Consider the following 21,986-nt stretch of genomic DNA (forward strand, 5'->3'; position numbering starts at 1 on the left):
AATGAGGTCAGGGCAGAACTCTGGCAAGGCCAAGCAGGGGCTGCTGATGCACCTGGCTGAGCTCTATGGCCCATTCCCCAGCCTTCCATACACTGTCTTCACCACTGATTATCACAATCCATATTCCTCTGTCCTCCTTCTGCTCCCCCTGCTCTATCACACTTCGCTGCTGTCTTGGGGCAGGAAATTTCTCAAATGGAGCAGCAGGCACTTTCACAGCACATCTAACCTTTGTGGTAGGAGTTAGCTCTGGGCAAAGAAAATTATCTCTTTGTGTAAAAACAAAACTGTCTGAACAACAGCATGAAACAACAAATTAATCGGCTGTACAGGCTGTCTTAGCTCTTGTAAGCTTGCAAGTCTTTACAAGGCTTCTTTCATAAGTTATCCTCAGAGGGGGCAGGTTCTGAGATGGCACAGGCTTACAGCTAATTTGTGTTTGCATTATCACCTCACATGCATAGATTTAGCTATCTTTTTGAGCATACACTTTACCAGTTTGGATGCATAATTAAAGCAATTGCATTTGCAAGTTAGGCAGATGGAATCTTATGCTTAGCCTTCTGGGGGTGGGGGAACAAACTAGGTCTGAAAGAGCTTGCTCCAAGATTTGCATGATTGTTAATTAGCCCTGATATCAAACAAACTTGCTGACTTAGAACCACTGTCTGTACTGGCTGAATCTTTGTCAGGGAGCTCCAAAGCATCACTGTGTACATTGGCTGCTGCAGGGGGACCTTCTACTGTAACAGGCAGCAAAGCAAACATGACAGCCTGGTCCTTCTTCTGAGAGAACTGCCAACTGCTCTCAAACCACCAGCACATACAGCCTCTCAGAACCAAGCAAGAGAAGACACTCAACAGCATTGGCTCCCAGTTGTCTTGGATCATGCTGGTTTCAGCTGATATCCCAAAGCCAGCAAATCCCAGAGCTTGTGCTCTCAGTGGCCAGGCAGTCAGGGAATTGCTCCAAGCTGGACCAAGCTGCTTAAATACAGTAATCACTGTGGGGAGCCACCTCCTGTTAATCACTGGAGGAAGGCAAGGGGCCATCTGAGGTGATAGCACTGTGACCTGCTGTGCACAGCCCTCCTTAGCTTGCATTTGTAGCCTGTTCCTCCAACACAGAGGAGCATTGACTATGTTGTTCTTGTATTTTTTTTAAACTGGGGAAAATTTTGCTGTTCTCTTTGAATTGTTTCAGTGAGAAGATGTTTTATCCTAACAACTCTCTCCATTTTGGTATTTCTCCTTTGCTGTCTCTTTCCTTTGTTGATTCAGAAAACACTTGTAAAAGAACATTTCTTGTAAAAAAAGCAGAAAAACAAAGATTAAAAAAAATGTCCACAAAGTCTCTCTCTCAGTCTTCTCATGTCTATCATCCAAAAGTCTGTATCTAAAACTAGGGGAGATGAGGGGAAAAAAATTGTTGTGGTCCTCTGTTGCATTAAGAAAGCCTGCTCATACTGAAAGACAGTATTTTCATAGAGAAACATCCAACAGGTGCAAGGCTTTCCTTAACATGTGTGAGATGCCCTTTGCCAGATAAGAGATGTACCTCTGTTTCAAAGATACTTTTAGCCACCTAATGACCTCCCTGCGTCCACAGAAGAAAGCTTCACTCCAAGTTAGTTCAGAACAGCCTTTCAGAGATGTTCTGTATGTGCTCCCTCACAAAGTTCATTCTTTTCCCTCTGGCTCTGCCCATCTTATGGGCAAGAATAAATTCAGACTGAAACGATAAAATTGCCTGAAGATACCAGACAGTTGACTGGAGCTGCTGATCTGCTTATTCCAATTACAGTGATAAATGGGATTTCCTGCCTACCACAAAACAGTCAGTGCTTTTCCCTGCTGCGGCACTTCAGTGGAAAAGATAATAATTTCCAGAGTCAAGGAAAATCATAATTTCAGTTCAGCATCAAGAAGTGCTGGCCACCCTTGGTAGATGATCACCTCATCAGTGCAGAGATTGCCAAGGGAGATGGGCAGGAAACTCCAAAGGCTGCTGATGTCCATGGTTAGGATTGTAACAAAGATTTCCTTGCATCTGTTGAGCACAGGAGCCTAAGGGAGGCACTCCTGAATTCATCTGTTAACTGTTCCAAGGGACTGACTCAGTTCAGTCACCTGAACTCAGCACGGCCCCACCAGTCCAGTGTCCTCTGCAATAATGCTTGTGCTGCCCATGGAGCCCAGAAAACAGCCAGGGCACTGCAAATTCATCACCATGATGTTTCTGAAGATGTTCCTCAAAAGAAGGGAAAGGTCTTCTTAGATTTAAGAGCAAAATGTTGCAGGATCACTGTAAGTCATACCTCAGATGACCAAAGCCTCTACTGGCTCTCCCAAGGAGGTGGGAAACTGGGCTACTGTTCATCAGAAAGTTCTGTCTTCCTCCTTCCAGAGAGAAGCTAACATGGAAGGGACATGAAAATCTTTGCCAGACCCTCTTTAGAGCAAAGGATATGGAGAGAAAGTCCAGGTTCCCTCTACATGCTGCAGTCTTGGTGTGGTCTTACACCCTGATGAGGCAGGGACACAGTGTCAGGACTGTGCCAGACATGCTGAAAAGCCTCCACAATCCCTCAAGATGTGGATGAGAGGACGTACTGAGCCCTCGTTAAAATCAGGCCTCTTGGGAAGGAGACATCCTGCTGGTCTCCACCTGCACGTATTGCCCACAGCACCAAGGACCAGTGATCTCCAAAGAGACAGCACAGATGACTGCCAGGGCTCAAGCAAACACAGCAATCCTGGCCCTACTCACATGACCACAGAGGCCTTTGGATCAAGCTAGGAAGAGATGGGCATGAGGAGAGAGAGAGCATTAAGTCAGTATTGCTGCTCTCACCAATTCTTGATGAGAAGTCTATTTTGTTCCTCAGACTGAATTTGGAAAACTCAAATCTTCCCAAACAGAGTCTTGCATATGGTCACAATTTGCTGACTGGATTTTGGAATTACATAATATTGGTATTTATGAGCCAAGTATTTAATCATCAGCTGAAAGAACACTAGGCCCATTGTTGGCCTGCACATTATCATGGCTCCAGGAGCCCAGGGCAGCCCACCCCACTTCTCTTCATGCAATCGATCTAGGACTTCTTTAATGAGTATGATATTAAAGCTCCAAGCAGATGGGTACAGCAAACAGTATGTGAAGAGAGAAGACAGCAGTGGAGAACAACACATTCCTTTAGTCCTTCCTGCCTGCAAAATGGTATTCTGCAGAGAGAAAGAAATTTCCCTTGCAGAAGAGCCAGGCTGAACTGACTGTACCCAGGTGCTGCCATCTCTGTCCTTTGGTATCACCCTGCCAAAACAAACCAAGGCTCAGTGCTAGAGCTCTGCTCAAGGGCTGGGTTTGATACCTCTGTGCAAATGGAAAATTTTTTCCTACTTAGATCTGAACCTGACTTCAACACTGACAGTGTCAACATTTAGGATGTCAAGAGTAGAACAGTGACAAACTTTGATGAAGTACAAAGCCCTGCTTTTGTTTAGCACACATGGCACTCTAAAATTACTCTGGGATAATCTGCAGCTTGCAGAGGAAATTGTCCATCCCCACTGGCAGACCAATTTCTCTGTGCTCCTTGGATATCTGTAGTACTGTGGCTAAGATAATCAATAGCCAGGTCATGTAGTACTTCCCCCATCTCCAATTTCAGGGCTTGTGTGGGGCACAGTACCCTTTTGATAGTTTTATTCAGCCTTACTCAGAAGGTTTTGAAAAACATGGATTTCTGCCGATTACGTATTGGCATCTTTGAGACTGGTCTTGAGCTATTTTTAAACACATGCAGCTCTGTTACAGGCAGTGCATTCAGCTCTCCAGCTTTGATCCTCCAAGACACAGAACATTAAATCAGAAGTTAGCACAAGCTTTTTAAAAGTCTCTGCCAGCTCCAGTTTTATAACCCACTTTACTTACAAATGCAACCTCTCCAATCAATTTTGCTTTCAAGATTCACATTTATTTCCTTCCCTCTGCCCACACTTCTACAAAATGCTAATGTGGGTAGAGACAGCTTTTCCCAAAATGCATATCTCAGCATTAAGTTCATCTGTCACAGATGTTCACATCCTCTGAGGCAACCTGGCAGCACTTTCCCAAATAGTATCAAAGGGGGAAAAATCCTGAATACCAAATACCAACATTCTGATATGGTTTGACTAAGCAGTGGTTTACTCAAGGGATTCAAAGAAAGAGGCAGGAGAGACAAAATAAATTATCCCTACTCAAGGTTTTGCCTGATTCCTATTAAATTTGCCAGGCTTAGGCCTTCCAGCAGTTCCAATAGAAAAGGTAAAACACTTTCAAATTGGAAGGTTACTTGAAAGAACACTGCTTGCAGGACAAGACTAACATAGTGGTTCAAATAACATTGTTACAGTGCTTCAAAATGTGTGTTGTTCACATTAAAAATAAGGTAGAATTAGCCTGTTCCTAGAAGCCAGCAAGGCATGGCAAAGCAAAGCAGGTGGTGATTCTTGATCTGGAAAATAAAGGATATGCATTTAATTAGTTAATATATTTTGCACATTACTGAGATGTTACATCAACTTCAAGTTACTACAAAGTCACAGCTAAACATTTCTGTTGGAAGCAGCAGTGTTTTGTTTTTCCCAAGTCACATGAACTCTGTCTTAGAGCTTACTACTTACTGCAAGCTCTATTACAGTTCACAGGATATTATGTGAAGTAATCCAGCACTGCCAACAGCAACTGCTGTTCAGCAAGAATCCCAGCAAATAATATCTCAGGTATAATGAACTCCTGACTTGTCTCTTCTCTAAAAGTAGCCAAGTTAGTTAAACACCTTGGTTCACTATCTCCTCCTGTGGCCCATGCTGTTCATAGCCAGAATTTTGTCTGTGCATCTCTTTTCATAATGCTGCAAAGCAACCAGAGAGCAGAGATGCACAAGATGTCTCCACTTGTACAGGAAGCACTTCTGCTACTCTGCACTGTCTCAGACACAGCATAAAGAAATCCCATGTGAAACTGCTTTCTGCCATTACTACAAACCACAGTGCAGAAACAGAAATGAATATGATTGCAGCATTGTGTTTTACAACTACATGAGCTGAATTTCATACACACAAAGGAGAAGTAATTTCCAATGAGTTGCCTATCTGATCTTTTTGAGCCTTTTCTGTTTGCAGATCACACTAGGAGTTTTCATCTTCCTTGAATCAATTAATTTCTCAATTTATTTCCCAAGTGCTTTCTGAGGTCTAATCTCATATTTTAAAACTTTCAATTTCATAAATTTAAGTTGCTTTGCTGAGAGCAGGCATATGTATGGATGTTGTTATTAAGGTGAGAAGTCCTATAATTATATTTTTGATGTATCTAGAAGTTCACTAAACATTTTGGACATCAGAGGATAACATAGCTTTGCTCAATAGCAGGCCTTTAGCAGGGGATCACAGTGCCTGAGAGAGCAGGCAGAGCTCTTGGTGCTCATAATGATGCTGGAGAAAAGGAAAACCATACATACAGAGAGCCTTGCTTGCAAAGCCTCTGGTTTTTTAAAAGTTCATCCCCACACCCAGCACCATCATTTTTGGCAGCAGGTCAATTCTTGCTAAGCTACTGAAACAGACAAATTAACCTGAGCATAAAGCAGAGAGGGCTAATGATCATCAAGCACAAACATGCACTTAAACATCACCACACCAAGGATTGACAGCTAGGAGGTGAAGGACATCCCCAATTTCTCAGTGATTCTGTATCAATTGTGCTGTTTCTTTCCATTAGGAAGTTCAAAAGAAATTCCAGAAGGCAGAGAAAAGAGAAGGAGCCCTAAAAAAGTTTGGATGTTGGAAATCAATAAAAACTAGAGGAGAAGTGAGAAGAGAGATGTCACTTGTAAGTAGTTTAATGTTTTGGCATTTGCATTGCCTATTGATTAGAAAGTGCAAAAAATGCAGACAAGGATAGAGAGACTGATGACAGGAAAATCAATGGCTTCTTTATAGGAGTCATTCAATAGTAGTGAAGGAAATTTGCAGCTTTGCAGAAACCACATCACCTGGGTGTGAGCTGGCACCATCTCCTATTCCCAAAGGAGGAGAATGTCCAAGCATTTCAGCTCCCACCTACCTCTCATTAGTTTGTGCTGTTCCCAAGCCCTGTGGAGCAAGAAGAAAGCCCAGTTCTATTCCTGAGCCTGTAGCCAATGTGTTGGCTGGCCCTAGGCCATCATTTCTGTAAAAGAAATTCGATGATGCCCCTTCCTGCTACCTAAATGTTGTGCAGCCCAATTAGTGAACGCTTGCACAGTACTTTGAATATCCCCAACTGTGGAACAAGCAGCTGTTACTATAAATACTCTGTTGAGCACTGAGGACCACACTGTTTGGTGTGTGAGCTGAGGAAAACCTCACACTGTGAAATCTGTTTAAGAGCTGCTGCATTTATTTTCCTGTGTATCTAGACATGGGCAAGGGGCTTACAAGACTGCCTGGTTAGATACAGCAGGTTTATGTCATTCCAGCAAAGTAACTTCACCCTGACATTGCTCACAGCCTGATGGAGGTCATGATCCTTGACAGCTGGGCCACGTTATCATACTTTTCTGTTTAATGTGAAAACAGGACATACGCAAAAATCTTTCTAAACCACAAACACATGCATGAGTGACCACGACAAATGAAGGGATCAAATCCCCACATTTCTGCAGAACACAGAGATGCAAATTACTGTACTCTGCAAAAAGGACACATCCAGCTTTCCACAGAAACCTCAGAGATGCCACCAACTTCCATTCCTCTATGTCACCCAGGCTTATATTAATATTGCACTAAATCTGCTGGGGTTCAGGTGTTCAATGACAGAATAAGAACAAGGCAAAGCCTATGAATGGCCAGTGTCCAAGATATCTTGCAAACAACATTTCTAAGCTATACTGGACACCTGACAACACATGTCTACAATTGTGTTGACTCAACAAACTGCCTTGACAAGAAACAGAGCGATCCCCTTCACTAATTGACTCATTAGTAGAGATAGAGAGGCATCCAAATAATGAGTCATGTACTCTGAGACACCTCACCTGGGATAAAAGGAACGCGACCTAGAAACACTTTATCCCTGTTGCTGTTGATGCCTACAGCAGTGCAATACCACTCCACCTAGCATGTCAACATGTTATCTATATATTTTTGTCTGGAAGTGGTGAAATCTCTAGATAAAACAGGAGACACTCAGACTGACAGACCTCTGCTTGCAAACAAATAGCTCATTATAGCAGCTACAACTGATACTGAGATCAAAAACTTCCAAAGTAGCAGCAGCCATTGCTTCATTATATTACTACAGTTCCTACAGCTCCTTCCCATGCAAATTTGTTTCCCTGGAAAACTCAGAAGTAATTTGACTCTTGTTGAAGCATTCAGTCACCACTGAATACTTCAGCAAGTCCATGCAGAATGTGATGCAGCAAACACTGGTGCTAATAAAGGGAGGGAAAGAGAGAGAGACACTGTCCCTCAACAGCCCATGTTTTAAGCAGAGCCAAGGACTGTCAGGCCCTGCCAGCCAGAGCACTCACCAGGTTGACGAAGTCCTGGTAGCAGATCCTCCCCTCAGAGTTGCTGTCTGCCAGGGCTAGCAGGACCTCCAGCTTGTGGGGGTCCAGCTCCGAGCCATGCCTCTGGAGAAGGGAGCGGAACTTCTCAGTGCTGATGTAGCCAGTGCTGTCAGGATCAAACTGGGAGAGGAGGGGAGAGTGCCACAATTAACAACACCATGTTACACACAACTCTGTCCTCCTAGGCATTCATCATCCACTGCAGACCCACAGGGACCCAGGGGCTGCTCTAGGCTTTGCTGACACTGCCCTGCAATCACCCAGGGACTGGAAAGCACCCTGCTGCAGAGTGGGGTGAGTCCAGGCACCATCATCCACACCACCATTCCATCTCTACCCAAGCTTCAGCTACATTAGCTCCCTTCACCTTCCTGCCCTCTGCATCATCATTTCTCATCTATTTTTTATGTCTCTTTCTATCTAGAACATCAAGCAAACCAGAGATGCAGTTTGTGAGATAAATGCACTGGAAACAGTTTTACTCCCCTATTTCCTAACACAATTGCACCACAGGAATATGCCAGCCCTCCTCAAGCCCTTTCCGTGCTCAGTGTTTCTGACAGTCACCTTTCCAGATCATCTCTACAGATTGCCTTCACTATGGTAAGTGCTTTCACTGCTGAAGAGCTATTTTAAGACACTTGGGAAAGAAAATCTTTGGACAGGGAGCAAAGCAGATGAACACCATGTCAAACTAAAAGTGATAAAGCAGCCACATGCCATTTGGAGAACGTAAACTAGAGCCATTAGAAGAAAAGTCCCAGGTAAGACCTGGAGTGAATCCCACTTTGACCAAAAACATCACTGTTTTCCCTGAGCCTAAGTGGCTAATCTAGAAATGCCACATGAAAAGAGGCACCTTTACAAGGCTGTCCAAACTAATGACTGTTCCAGTGGCCTCCAGGGCACTCTGTGAGGGGCTGCCAGCTCACAGGGCACAGCCTCAGCCCTGACAAAGCCAGTGCTGGCACCACGCCGAGCACCTTTCTGATGTGCTTGGAAAACTAGTGGCTGCAAGCTGCCAGACCAGTCTACACTAGCCCTGGTGCAGTCTGATCTCTACCAGTTCCCTGTTGCTGGGAGATTTTGCCTTTGATTTCCCAAACTTGGCTGTGAAGACCCTGTTGCTTGCTGGCCTCCTTTTGTAGATAATGATATCAAGCTTGTTGGCTGGATTGAATGGCTGTCAGGGGGCAGGGTGGTCAGGAGGGAGTCTTTTCATGGAAACATTTGGGACATAATAGGACCTTGGCAGAGCCAAAAAGGTCCTATCAATCCTCACTCTTTCCTAATGGAGAACAAAAGTTGAACAGGCGCCGGGCCTTCGAGCAAACACAGCAGGGTGAAGTGCCTTGGCAAGGGAGGGGGTGGGAAGGAGGATGTAGCAGAGGATGCAGCCTGCCAGCAGCAGGGCTGGCACGGCTCTGCAGTGAGCAGAACTGCTATAAAACAGACCAGCCTCAGGCAAGGGCTCTTGTTTAGAGGCTGTAGTGCCCATGTGTGAGGATGTGGCTCCATCTCCTTCTGGCCTGAACACCTTTGTCCCACTGCTCTGCTGTCCCCAGCTGCTTGGCTGAGGAGGAGCTGTCTAACCTGAGGAGGGGAGGTCACAGGTCCTTGCTGGAGTAGGGCTATATACCTTTGGTCAAAGCAGCAGCCCCTCTGTGAAGAAGGATAACAAGATAAACCAAGTGACCTGTGCACAGTCAGAGCTGGGCACTCTCTCCTGTTCTCTGCCAAAGGTTGTCCTGCCCTTGTGAGGTGGCCTGGATGTACCTCCCTGACAGATGGCACCCAGAGCCAAAGGTGGATCTCATCAGCTGTTTACTGTTAAACAAAGGCTTAATATTAATCCCTGGAGAAGTTTAGCTCCCATACTCTGGCCCATTCTGATGCTTTTAGTTAACAGATCAAACCCTAAAACCAACCCCAAAATTCAGGGTTTCTGCACTCGGGCTCAGTTCTGATGAGTTTTGGCTCCTGCTGTGACTCTCAGGCCAGCCTGTTTGTGGTGCTCAATCCCAGACACACATACCCAGGAAATAAAGTATTATTAGCACAATACCTGGGATGACCTTTCTCAAGGGGAATTTGTAGGAGCTGTGAGATGAGTCATTCAGTGAATGGATCTAAGACCTGCAACCCCATAGATACTGCTCTGTTCATTCCTGTTTCTCTAAAACATTTGAGAACCAACATCTTACTTAACTGCATGACTTTAACTGTGTCTTGATATTTAAAATGCCAGAACCTAGCTTGTCTAGGATAAAACCATTTGCTCCTTGAAGGCTTAAGTATCTCTCTACTTTGAGGGCCAAGGTCAGCACCCAAAATGTGGGACTCTCCCCATGCTGTGTGGTCACTGACTTTGTAGGAAGACCAAGGGCTGCAGCCCCAGGAGACATGGCTATTCCTTCAAACGGCAGATGAGATACAGAGCTGAAGCACACAGGCCTCCAGAGAACAAAAGAGCTGCTGAGATCACAAACCACTTTTCTCAGATTTTGTTCTGCTTTCAAGCCTTCCAAAAAGAAGCATTTTGTAACCAAGAACAGAAATTACACAACGGCTGCACCACAAGGACACACTAATGACTTCAGACTCACTACTGCTGGAGCTGATACATCCTGTCACTCAGGATGTTGCTGTTACTGGCTGCTGGCTTCCAAAGGCACAGCTGAAGCTGTAGCTGTCTGGTGGCTACAAGTGAATCTGCTGCTTTCTCACACCAATAGGCAACATCATTTCTCCTTCAGCTCACTGAAGTCTTGCTGCTTGCTTCACAAAAATCAAAGCAGTGGCAGAAGGTAGCTGCTGTTTTCTGTAGTGTAATTTGGCTATTGAGTCTCTTCTCCTCTTCCATGTTATTATATATAATTATTTTTTGGCATCATGTTAATGATAATAATTAGAAGTAACTTTGAAGTATAACTGTGGATCTGAACAATGTGAGAGTACGAGATGAACGATGAACAGCTGACATCTGAACTCAAATACCTCAGAGCAGGGCCAGAGCACAGGTTCCGCAACCTGGAGCAGAATGTTTTCTGCCAACCCCAGTTGTAACAAAGTCCTCTTATTTCTGTTTAAACAATTTTAATTGTACAACATTTCTCTATAAAAAGCATATAAAAATGTCATCTGTCACCACTCAAAATCCACACCAATACTTAAAACTTCTTCAAGCCCTGTTTCTGATATCACAGCTACCCACAAAAATCAAGGGGTTGAGCAGGCCCTGCATATCCTGTGTTCCTACACATGCCAAATCACAGAGTCACAGAATGTGTAAGCTAGAATGCACCCATTAGAATCATCAAGTCCTCCATGCTCTATCCAGCTCCTGGCCCTATGCAGGACAGCCCAAGAATCCCATCATATGTCCAGGAGTGTTGTCCAAACATTTCTTGAGCTCAGACAGGCTTGGTGCTGTGACCACAGCCCTGGGGAGCCTGTTCCAGTGTACAATCACCCTTAGATATTCAACCTAAACCTCTTCCCAACCCAGCTCTAGCTGTTTCCTTGAGTCCTGTCACTGGTCGTAAGAGCAAAGAGATCAGAACCTGTCCCTCATGAGGATGTTGAAGAACACAGCGAGGTCTCCTCAGTCTCCTCCAGGCCAAACAAACCAAGTGACCTCAGCCACTCCTCGCAAAGTTTTCCCTCAGGACCTTGCATTATCCTCGTGGCCTCCTTTGGACACCCTCTGACAGCTTCATATCTTTTTCATAATATGACACCCAAAACTACAAACAGCACTCCAGGTGACGCTGCACCAGTGCAAAAAACATGTGACAGCAGACTCAAAACACTCAACCCCATCAATTATAAGAGAGGCAACTGACCTTTGCTAGCCGCTTCATGCATTTATCCATGATCGTCCCACAAGCCCAGCCGAGCACCAGGGTCTCAGGCGAGGACAGGCAGTGCCCGAGGCAGCAGCAGGGCCGTGCCGAGCCCGCTCCAGCCCCACGGGAGCCGAGCTCCACAGCGCACAGGCACCGCGGAGCCTTCCCTGCTGCCCGGCCACCAGCCCGGCACGGAGCGAGCAGCGATGGGGAAGCCGCTTGCCCCGCCTCGTCCCCACGGACAATAAGACACTAACGGCGATTTCATGCAAGGTTTCATCCGCATTTCAATGACAATCACCCTTAACTCCCTTGATCCTCAACGAGGCTCTTAAGCAAAAATGTAAATATGTTAATGACCGTAGCAGCCATCTGACCCAGGATCTTAATTCCCTGGCCCAAAACAATCTGGTTTTCTCCTGTTTCTTCCTTAAATTATTAGAGGAGACACACCACAAAAGGTCCCACAGCAAAACTACAAGACAAAAGTAAGGTGAGGGGACTTCACAAAATGTGATGAAAATAGGAAATTCAGTTGAGGAAAGAAAACGAAATCTCAAATTTTTCCTCTTCTTTAATTAAAGACACATCAGCCACGGTTGAGTGAGCAAGTAGGGTGGAGGCTGGTGCTGCAGACAGACAATGAGTATCTTGGGAAAACGCAGACATTTCAGAGTGCAGCCAGCTGCTCCTCTGCCCATGGCAAACAGCCCTCGGGAACATGGGGGCAGCTGGAGAGTCAACAGCTGAACTGGGCACAGCAGCAGGATCCTTGGCTGGCTTTAGGATTTCAGGAACAGAGTTTGCTACTACCCATAGACTTCTCATTGAAGGGCTTTGTCTCGATATCACTGAAGCCACAGTTGTCTTCCCAGTGGGCAAGGCTCCAAGCAACAATCTAATTTGGAAATTGGCCTTGCGTTGAACCAGTTCCTTAAAATCTGAATAATTCTAAGGTCTGGTGGTGTCTTTCCTTTTCAGAGAGACTGGCCGGGCAGTGTCAGGCCTCCTGTCACTGACCCCAGCTGTGCTCCAGGCTAGGAGATTCTGCAAAGAAATTGCCCTGAGCTTTAGCTTCTCCTCCCTATTATAGAGAAATGACAACTCCTGATTAATTTCCCACCAGAAATGAGCTCTCAATAGTTGGCCTGTTTCTTATTTACATGTAGGCCCTTTTCCACTAGAAAGGGGGTGTCAATTGCATGCAACATCTTTTCATCTCCAAGGATTTCAGACACCATTCTGAGCTTTGCTGGATGGAATTCAGATGTTAGGTGGCCCAGTCTCTGCAATCTAGGGATGCTTAATGATCCTGTTCTCTCTTCCAAAGGTGAGAAGTGCATGTGAGAAATCCTGATCCAATAGAGAGTCAGGCCAGTCAGGCCAGTCAGAGCTAAATGCATTTCCCTCCACCCTGAAATCCAGCTTCCCACCATTTAAAGTCACCTCATCTGAGTTGCCTGAGCACACATAGTAAAACATTAGTGCTGGCTCCAGTGATGCACACTCACCTCCCCTGTAAATAATGAATTTACTCAGCACTGCCCAGACAATATAAAGTGATTAAGGGCTGTCCAGCAGTACTTTTAGGGCATGTTAGATTGCTTTGACCTGAGGTGAACCCGAGGGCTAGAAACATCACACAGCTCTCGAAAGCCAGATTGCTTTTAAGCACAGAGGATAGTCCCTTACCAAGCAGTGTTCCCAGACACACCTGCTCCTCAGGAAAGATGCAGTGAGAGCACAGAGCTGCCCAGCTCAGCTCTCACCTCAGCCAGGAGGCATTCCAGAGAAGAGGGCCTGTCACCTGGATTTGGGTGTCTCTGCATGAAGCACATGGCAAAGTGGAGATAGAGGGGGCTGGTATAAGATTATCTTTTCCCTGAAGACCAGAACAGCCTGAAAGACCTGGTTCATGAACTAGTTGGCTAATCTATAGAGGCATTTCTGTTCTAATTTATTTCTCCTACTGTCTTAGGCATAAAGACAAGGAAGGGACCTACATTACTACCATCTGTTGTTACCTTCTGCAGAAGCACTTCATCTAAACAGTGGAAGCACAGATTCAAAAAGAGTGAGAGAATCAAAAGATTCATGAGTGTGCCACTCTTCAGTTCCGAGGCAGACTGGAAAGAGGACTTGGAGCCAGATTTGATTTTTGGTATTGCCAAGATTGCTGGAGTGAGCCCACAGACTTGTGTGGTGTTGTGACCTCCCCATCTACAGGGCTCAGGCACCACCCCTGTGTTTGTGTGATCCAGCACAGTGAGGGCTGTGCAGAGCTCAGAGTGTGGCCAGATGATGCCTGCAATGGCAAAGGGCAATTGCCAGGCCACCAGGCCAAGCACCACAGGGACACTGTGAACAGAGATTTCCTTCTGCAGGGGTTTCAGGTGCAGGAAACGATCAAACTTTCCAAAGCCAGGGACAGCTGGACATCACTCTGAACTTTCTGACTCTACAGAGGTCACACCCTTGATCTGTAACCACCACGGGCCAAGTACATCCTACACATGGAGACCCCAGTAATTTTTGACCTACAGCTTGCAAGGGGAAGGTTATCATGCTCAGACAGGTACCCAAATTCATGTTTCTGTCTCCATGCTCATTTTTAACACAACTCTCTTCCTTATCCACCCTCTGCCTGTGTGTTTCTTACTGCAAATCCTTGCCAAGACACTAAGAGAGGACAGAGCTGAGAAGCAACTCACAGCACCCACTGAGTGGCCTTTCAGTCCTCAGCCACCTCAACATCCCACCACTCTGAGTGATTCCTCTGCCTCTCTCCAAATCAGCCTCCTGGCAGAATACTCCCAGAAACAAGCCTCTAGTCTCAGCTGGGGAATTACAGACAGTGTTCAAGCCACCCAGAACTAAATTATTCAAAATACACTACTGTGCAGGCTTTGAAACCAGAGCCGCTCCTCAGAAAGAAGCCATGGTAAATAAAAGCTCCATTACCAGCATCACTGACAGGGAAGGAGATGCAGCACTGAAAGTGAGGGAGATAATGACATGATTAACGAGACAGCATGGGTGGCAGGAGATGCCCTCCATTATGCCACAAGGCCTAATGCAAAGTGACGTGTTTATAGACTGAGCCTTCTCCAGCTCTGCTTCTTCCTGTTTTATTATTTATTGCAGTGCATTAAGACTACTGGAAATAAGCTGAGGCACTCTAAAAAGTCGCAGGTGGAATTTTTTAGGTGAAAATATTATTTTCAATCTTGATCCAGCACTGGCCATGCTGTACATTCCTACATGGGCAGTAACAGGCTGGGCAGGCTGCGACCCAGAGGTGAGTCATGTATCCAACAGCACCAGCCCAAGCTCTGGTGCTATTTCTCATTCCCAACACTGTGGACAAGATGAAGCCACAAGGGACCACCTAGGGATTGGTGTAATCAAACTCACATGAACAGTTAAAATATTTTCTTAAATCCTGAGGCAAAGGGTTTATAACTTTGCAGAACTGCTTGTCAGCACTGGCCCCAACATTCTTAATGTATGAATTCTTGCTCTCCCTTTTGAATTCCTCCAGTTTTTAGGCCTCCACAATCTCCTGAAGCAATGAGTTCTGCAGTCTAGATAAAATAAACTCCACTTTTCATTTGGATGGTGTAAGGCATTAAATATCAAAAGCTGAAAACAGCAATATCCATAGTATCATAAGACATGTGATATTCTCATTCACCACCACATAATTATTGTTTAGGTGGTTTTAGACATATCTGACTGGAAAATCTCAAAATTCTCTATTAATATTAATTACATCTCTCAGGGCTTCTACATCATGAGGGGACATAATACATAAGTTACTTCATTCAGATCCAAAATGCAACGCACTCTGTGCGAGATGCTGCACTGATTTGCATTATATAACTCACCAGAAGACATAAGCATGCACAGTCAATCTCACATCTGGGAAACAGGCTCTAATCACTACTGCTACAAAGAAAATAATAATAAGACCCAAAGCAAACCAGAAACTGACACACAACAGTGAGAAGAGCTGTTCAGGGGGGCTGTATTTCACACCAAGTTCCTGCAGTCAGATCCCTGCTTACCCCTGGGTCAACTAATCATACATAAGATTTCTGTAAAACTCACTGCTATGGATATGGATAATGTCTCCTGTCATAGCTGCATCTATGCTAGCACAGATGAGTCTTCTCATTCAAAATAGGTTTTGGGTCTGATAGTATCTGGAAAAAGTTGCATAGTGTGAAAGAGTCAGAGGAGTAGAAATGTTTCTGTTTTGTATGTGGACAAAAGTCCAATGAATTATCTCTATCACATGATGATGATGATGATGCACTTTTTGTCCCAGCAGTAATTCTGGAGAATGTTACACAGCAGCTGCTAAAGTTAGTTTTGAATCAGCAGGTCAAGGTAACTTTCATCCAAAAGGTTTTAAAAAGTCATTACAAATACTGATTTTCTGCAAGTCTGGGAACACTGGAAGAACATCAAGATCTGCTTGCTCCCTTTCTTCCAGTTTTGACTCAGCAGTACAGCCCTTTCAACCATGGCTCTAAAACTCCTATGCAATCACAGTGACAGGCACACACCCTGCTCCCTAAACTGCCTGGCAAGAATTTAATAGGTACAGCAGGTCTTGATGGTCTAACAGCAACCCACAGCAAAAGAACAAATGACTGATATTGAGTAACACACACTTGAAGGAGGACTGGCCTAATATCAGTCAGAATAGGCCATAGAAAACAGATTATGTCCAGTTGATATTATCTGGATGAAAGCAGAAACTGGGCACAGATCATAAGCCAAGGTTGCTGGTATGACTGATTTCTGCAGGGCATCTGACATCATCAGAAAACCCTGAGTCTGAGGATTTACTGTGACACAAACTCAGGCTGCCACACATTCAACATCCTGAAATCTGGCTATTTGACAGGTTTCAAAAATAAATCTAAGCCAGAAATCCACCATCACATGGCAATGCAACTAATGGAGTCCCATGAGAATTCATTCTTCCTCCTACAGAATTCTCATCAGTGACTTCAGAGCAAACTAAGGAAAAGTCTGTATGATGCTCACAGGTGAGTTAAAGCAGCAACTTACTAAGTGTGAGCATGGTCTTTTGGTAAATCTAGTACTTGCAAACAATATATATTACACTAAAAATAAACAGAAAGCCATCTGGACAGGAGCCAAGAATGCCAGCCGTGTACAGGGTGGGGAAAGCCAATTTCTGCAGCAGCCACTCGTGGCAGGGGAAAAAAACCCTCGTTTTTTATAGTGAGTGCTCTCAAGGTAACACTGCCTGCAAAAAAGGAAACGTGACCTGCAGGTTTGTAAATGAGGTGACATTTACCTGTTTGGCACTTTTTACTGGTACAGTCTGACTGGCTGCACTGACAGGCTCAATTCATTACCTTATGACAGGGAAGGTTAAGCAATGACTTGATCACTGTCCAGAGGAAGAAAAATTTGGCAGTACAGGAGTCTCACCGAGACAAAGGTATAATCACATGTAGGGGCTAGAAGTCAAACTGGACTGCCTTAGATTACAGTAAATTGATTATTTTTACTATTAACAAAAGAAATGTCTCACTAACTTCACCAGAAGTTTTACAATTAAATTGCAAGTTCTCCTAGGAGAGGAGGTATGGTTGAGGTCAAGCAGAAAATCACTCAGAAAACTTTCTTGCCTACTTTAGGAGAGACTAGATGATCCCAATAGTTCTCTTCTGACCTGACAGCAAGCTATTAGAGCTGAGAAAAGTTCAAGCTAAACAGATGTATTTAAAGCTCCAGCTAACAAGTGCCATAGCACACATGTAGCCAAAATGACCCACCTGTACTGGAATTCAAACCATACTTCTGGTTAGAGCAACAACCATGGAGCAAAACTCCTGCTAAACATACTGGGAAAGGTATTTAACTCCCATTGGTCTTACAACTGGCTTTGCTCAGTCATGGGGACTAGAAGCTACCAAGGAAACTCTACTTTTCAAGCCAAACTGGAGCAGAAATTTAAGTCAGCCTTGTGAAGAGGAGACAGAGGTATCACATGATTCCTTGCAATGTCTTGTAGGCAGTGGCATTACACTACAACAACACAACCATCTCAAAGGTACTGCAGACAGGCTGGTTCCAAATGCAGCCTGGAGCTGGGAGCATTCATTATTATCTAACTTCTACTATTTGAATGCTTCAGAGCAAGAAATCCTGACTTGCATCTTTCCAGAGTGATCACAGGAGTTACGGCTGCAGGAAGGAACCAGGCTGCTGGAAGCTGTGGTGGTTTGAATTGCTTCTTAGGTGATCTATCCAAATTATTCCTGGATGACACCCAGACCGCAGGTTCCCTGCATTGAACTGCAATAGTGATTTCTGCAGTGTTTGCAATTTACCAGTGTCTGCTATGTCAAATATGCTTTGGTTTAAGGGTAGAAGAGATTTGTCCAAGTGCCAAAGTTGCAAAACCACAAATCAGAAAAATTTTGGGTTCCTATATGCTCTTACTGGGTACAAGGAACAGTTTCCAGACTTATCTCTGCCACAAGTTTTCAAACAGAAAGAAAATGTGTCTGACCTTTTAAAGCAAATCATGACTAAATAAACTCCACAACAAGAATACAACTAACTTCATAGGAAGAAGTGCTGTTCGTGCAGGGTTGCCAGTCCAAGCCTTGCTGGAGCAGAGGCTCCTGCCTGCAGGTGACAATATGCAGGGCTGGCCTGGGGCTAGATGTGCCCTGCCAGGTTCAACATCTCTGTGGGGCACAAGCACAATGAATGGGGGAATCTCTTTTACACACAGAAGCCTGACAACAAACCACAGCAGGGTTTGAAATCCCACTTTGAGACAGTTACCAGGGGAAAAGATCCTTCTCAGATAATTGACAAGTCCTCCCAGAGCCTGGCCCTGCCAGGCTGTATCAGGGGCTCCTTTTAACCTCATGAGACAGCAGTGGATGGTCCTTTCACAGCCTCCCACACAACAGAGAGCTCATCCTGCCAGTCGTACCTGCAGATACTCACAGAGCCCCTCTCTTTGCACATCTCCACCTCATTTCGGTCTCCTTACTGAGCTGATCAGATTTCCAACAGGCACAGGGAGCACACAAGCTTTCAGAGCACCTGCTTCCTCCAAGCGTATCTACTTTTCCCAAGCTCTAATACTATCCTTTTATTTAACCAGACTGGCTTGAATGCAGTTTAACCATTCAAAGCTGAAGCCCCCCCATGGGCACCCACAGGCCACCAGACCTGCCACTTTGTTTTCCTGCCACACTGCAGCAGAGATCTGCTCCTTCAATACCATGGGGTGATATATGCACACTGCTGGCACAGTGGGAGCTGCAGGGGACCAGGTGCTCAGCAACCTGGGAAATCTTTGGCAAAGGCTGTGGTCCATATTTCCTGTGTCTGCATCACAAGCATAGGGTTGTGGCTGCATTGAGACCCAGAAAAAACAAGCCATGGCTAATACAATTGATAAGCTCTGTTTCCTGGTGAACACTTAAAACACATATTGGAGAGCAGAGATGGCTTGACGAAACTCATACAGCCTCCAAGTAGATGATTTAAAAGAAGGAAGCAGAGAAGACACAGGCAACAAACATAATTACAGAGCCAGCATAATTAAGAGAATTCATGTTATGTTCCTCAGGAATGAGGAAATCCAAACAACCTCCCAAGGAGTTACCTGGGAGCTGCAACTGCTGCAAACAAAGGGGAAACAAGCCAGGAGGGAGAGACAGAAAGACCAGACTGAACAGGAAGGTTAGGAAATTATAATACTCTTCCTGTTCATGCATCATGCTGCATCTCCAGGAAGTGGAGGGAAAATAATCTTCTCACCTGCAGGGTAACTAGAGAGACAAATCCACCCAAAACAGTCCAACCAGGCTTCCACTGAGGATTAATTTGCTCATCAGCTGGGGCCAACTTCTAGAAGAGCATCCTCACAGAGCACACTGCAGACTGCTGAGCTTTGGATGGCCACAGAGAAAGGAGTGCAAAGACACAAAAGAAGGACTGGAAGAGTGGAAGGGGCAGGAGGAGAGGGCAGCCCAGACTGGGTGAGGGGAAGCCCAGATGAACGGAAAAAGGAAAGCAGGGAGGTGAATGAGCAAGAGTTGATGAATGGTAGGGAGGGCATGGAACTTTTACACAGGGCAGAGAGCAAAGACAGAGCTTGAATGGGGGAGACTGAAAGATGCCGCTTGAATGGAAGGGGAAAGAGGGAGGAGAAATGAGGCAGGGAGAGAGCTGAGCAGCACAAAGTGAAATAGTGCAGACAGAACAGCTTCCCACATGGACTTGACAAGGCCTTAGAGAGACAGACAAGTAACACAGCATGAACTTTAATCCAGGAGCAGAAAAGCTGCCTCGAGCAGACACTGCTACCATCATCTGCCCCTGTATAATCCCTCCACCATTGGGCATCTCCTTTGCTCCCAGCCAACAAATTCTCATGAACCCAGATCAAATCAAACAGCAGCCACCAAAGGTCAGACTGCCCCCAACAAAGGGAGCTGTAGCAAAACTGAACCAATGACATGGAAACAGCCAATAGGATAAAGCACCAGGATAATTACAAGCAGCAGACCAAGATATGCAAGTGTAACAGTGCTCTGAGGGCAGGACAAGATGCAGTTTATATGCACAAGATAATATTTATCAGCAGTGTTATTTGCAGGGTTTTTTTCTCATTTACACAGCAAGGATAATTTTTTGCAAAACAAAACTTTTCCAAGCAAAGAGATTTTCTGATATTTCAGTCATGCCAAGACTTGCCTGAGACTATGGCTTAGATTTGAATATCAATTGTTTAGAAGTTCCTTCAGGTCCTAAAAGGCCAGAGCACTGAACATTGCCATTTTCAAAATGTTTCCTTAAAAACTGTCATTTACATTCCTATTCAGTGCCCAGATGGTTCAGCTCAAACCAAATTAAATATTTTGCTTGAAAAGAAAAAAACACTGTTTTCCCCAGCCTTTTGGTGAGTTTCAAACAAAACTCTCTGTATTATTATTCATCCACCTCCTCCCTTTGCACAGCTGGGGAAAACAAAGCTTTTTAAAAGGGCACATCTTATTACTTGAACCTCACTGGCAGAGCTGAAAACTGGATGCCCTCCTCTTGTCTTTGGGTGGCCAATGTCTCTGTTTTCCTCCTAGGTCCATCAGTCACCCTTGCACAAATATGTGCCAAAGCTATTTTCCCAATGCAAAGCAAAAGACACAGTGACTCAGCTTCAAAGAGATAGTGTAAGTACCTAAATCATAGTATTTCACTTCATATTGTTATGAACTATGATTTAAAAGCTAATTCAGTGTCTGGAGCATCTGGTTTGCTTGCTTATAAATAGACCCCACTAACACATAAGCTAAAATGAGAGGTCACAGAAATACAGTAGAAGATAAACACAATGGAAAGAACTGAAATTTAAATATAAGACTTGACCCTAGTTTGCCTTTTTAACACATCAGGGAAGTCAAACATACAAACCAGCTTTTAAAGGGTTGCTAGAGGAACCATGAGGGGCCCATCTGTGCCCCAGCTTGAGACTCTGTTCTGCCCCTTTCTTTTTTGATGTTCCTTGCACCTAGCCTAACATAACATAACAATACCAGTGTGGGTAATTTCAGGCAAAAAACGTGAGTGTCCTGGAGTCAGAGCACAAGCAGCATCTCATCTGAGAAAACACGTAAGGATTTCTTTCCCTGCTCCATGTCCTGCCAAAGAAAGAACAAAGGAATTTCTGGGAAATCTGGGCTGGATCATCAAGCCCTCTCAGAGATCCAAAAATGTAAGGACAGAGACTCGGGATCTGGCCATTAGCAATTAGGTCTCTAGGACATAGTGCATTTTGAAATGATAATTTGTGCTCTTTATGATTCACAGTGGTATCACTTCATAAAGAGTTCCACTTTTGAACTGGGAAACAGGCAGAGTAATTCACACAAGTAATTGCCAAATTAGAAATTACCAAAGTAATTTGCAGAGACAAAGTAACTCACCCAAGGATCCAAGAGGCTTAAAATACTACAGCAGCTGGGATGAGCTGCCTGTGTTCCAGCCACCTCCATGACACACTACTGTACTGCCACCTAATAACTAAATAATAAAAATCTTAAATTGCTAAATACTAGAGGGGGGATTTTGAAGGATAGGGTAAGATGGAATAAAGGTCAAAGCATCTCCACAAAGCACACTAAACTTGGTGATATCCACAAGCAACAAGAAAGATATCCAAGAGCAAGAGTCTCTCCTGGAAGCAGCAGGGAGATGAAGACATGGGTGTGGGTCTGTGCAGGCACACACACAGCAGGGGCAGGGGGAAAGAAAGGCTGCTCTGCCAAAGCTCTCAAGCTTCCCAGGCCAGTTGAGTCCATGAAGAACCATTACTGCAAAAAGAAGAGTTTTGGGTTTCCATCTGCCAGCCTGGGCACAGGGAGATCACATTATATGTGGCACTTGGGGGAAGGGAGAGAAAATATGAATAATTCTCAATCCAGTGAGAGGAGCAAGAGCTCTGCAGCTGCTGCAGTGCAAGCAA

General features: G+C 44.8%; 1 protein-coding gene across 7 annotated transcripts in view; it reads right to left on the bottom strand.

Moving 5' to 3' along the window:
- RHBDL3 (rhomboid like 3) overlaps nucleotides 1-21,986 on the bottom strand; it is a 64,628-nt gene that overhangs the window by 16,598 nt on the left and 26,044 nt on the right. For all 7 annotated transcript variants that reach the window (XR_014949317.1, XM_085556736.1, XM_085556739.1 and 4 more), the window contains one exon: nucleotides 7,566-7,724. Coding sequence is in view for 6 of the 7 variants with exons in the window: in XM_085556736.1 (XP_085412862.1) it covers nucleotides 7,566-7,724 (159 nt within the window). In the remaining variant the exon portion in view is untranslated. The remainder of the gene's footprint in view (nucleotides 1-7,565; nucleotides 7,725-21,986) is intronic.

The sequence above is a fragment of the Lonchura striata genome, chromosome 18, assembly GCF_050655825.1.
Source record: "Lonchura striata isolate lonStrDom1 chromosome 18, ASM5065582v1, whole genome shotgun sequence".
Lineage (NCBI taxonomy): Eukaryota > Metazoa > Chordata > Aves > Passeriformes > Estrildidae > Lonchura > Lonchura striata.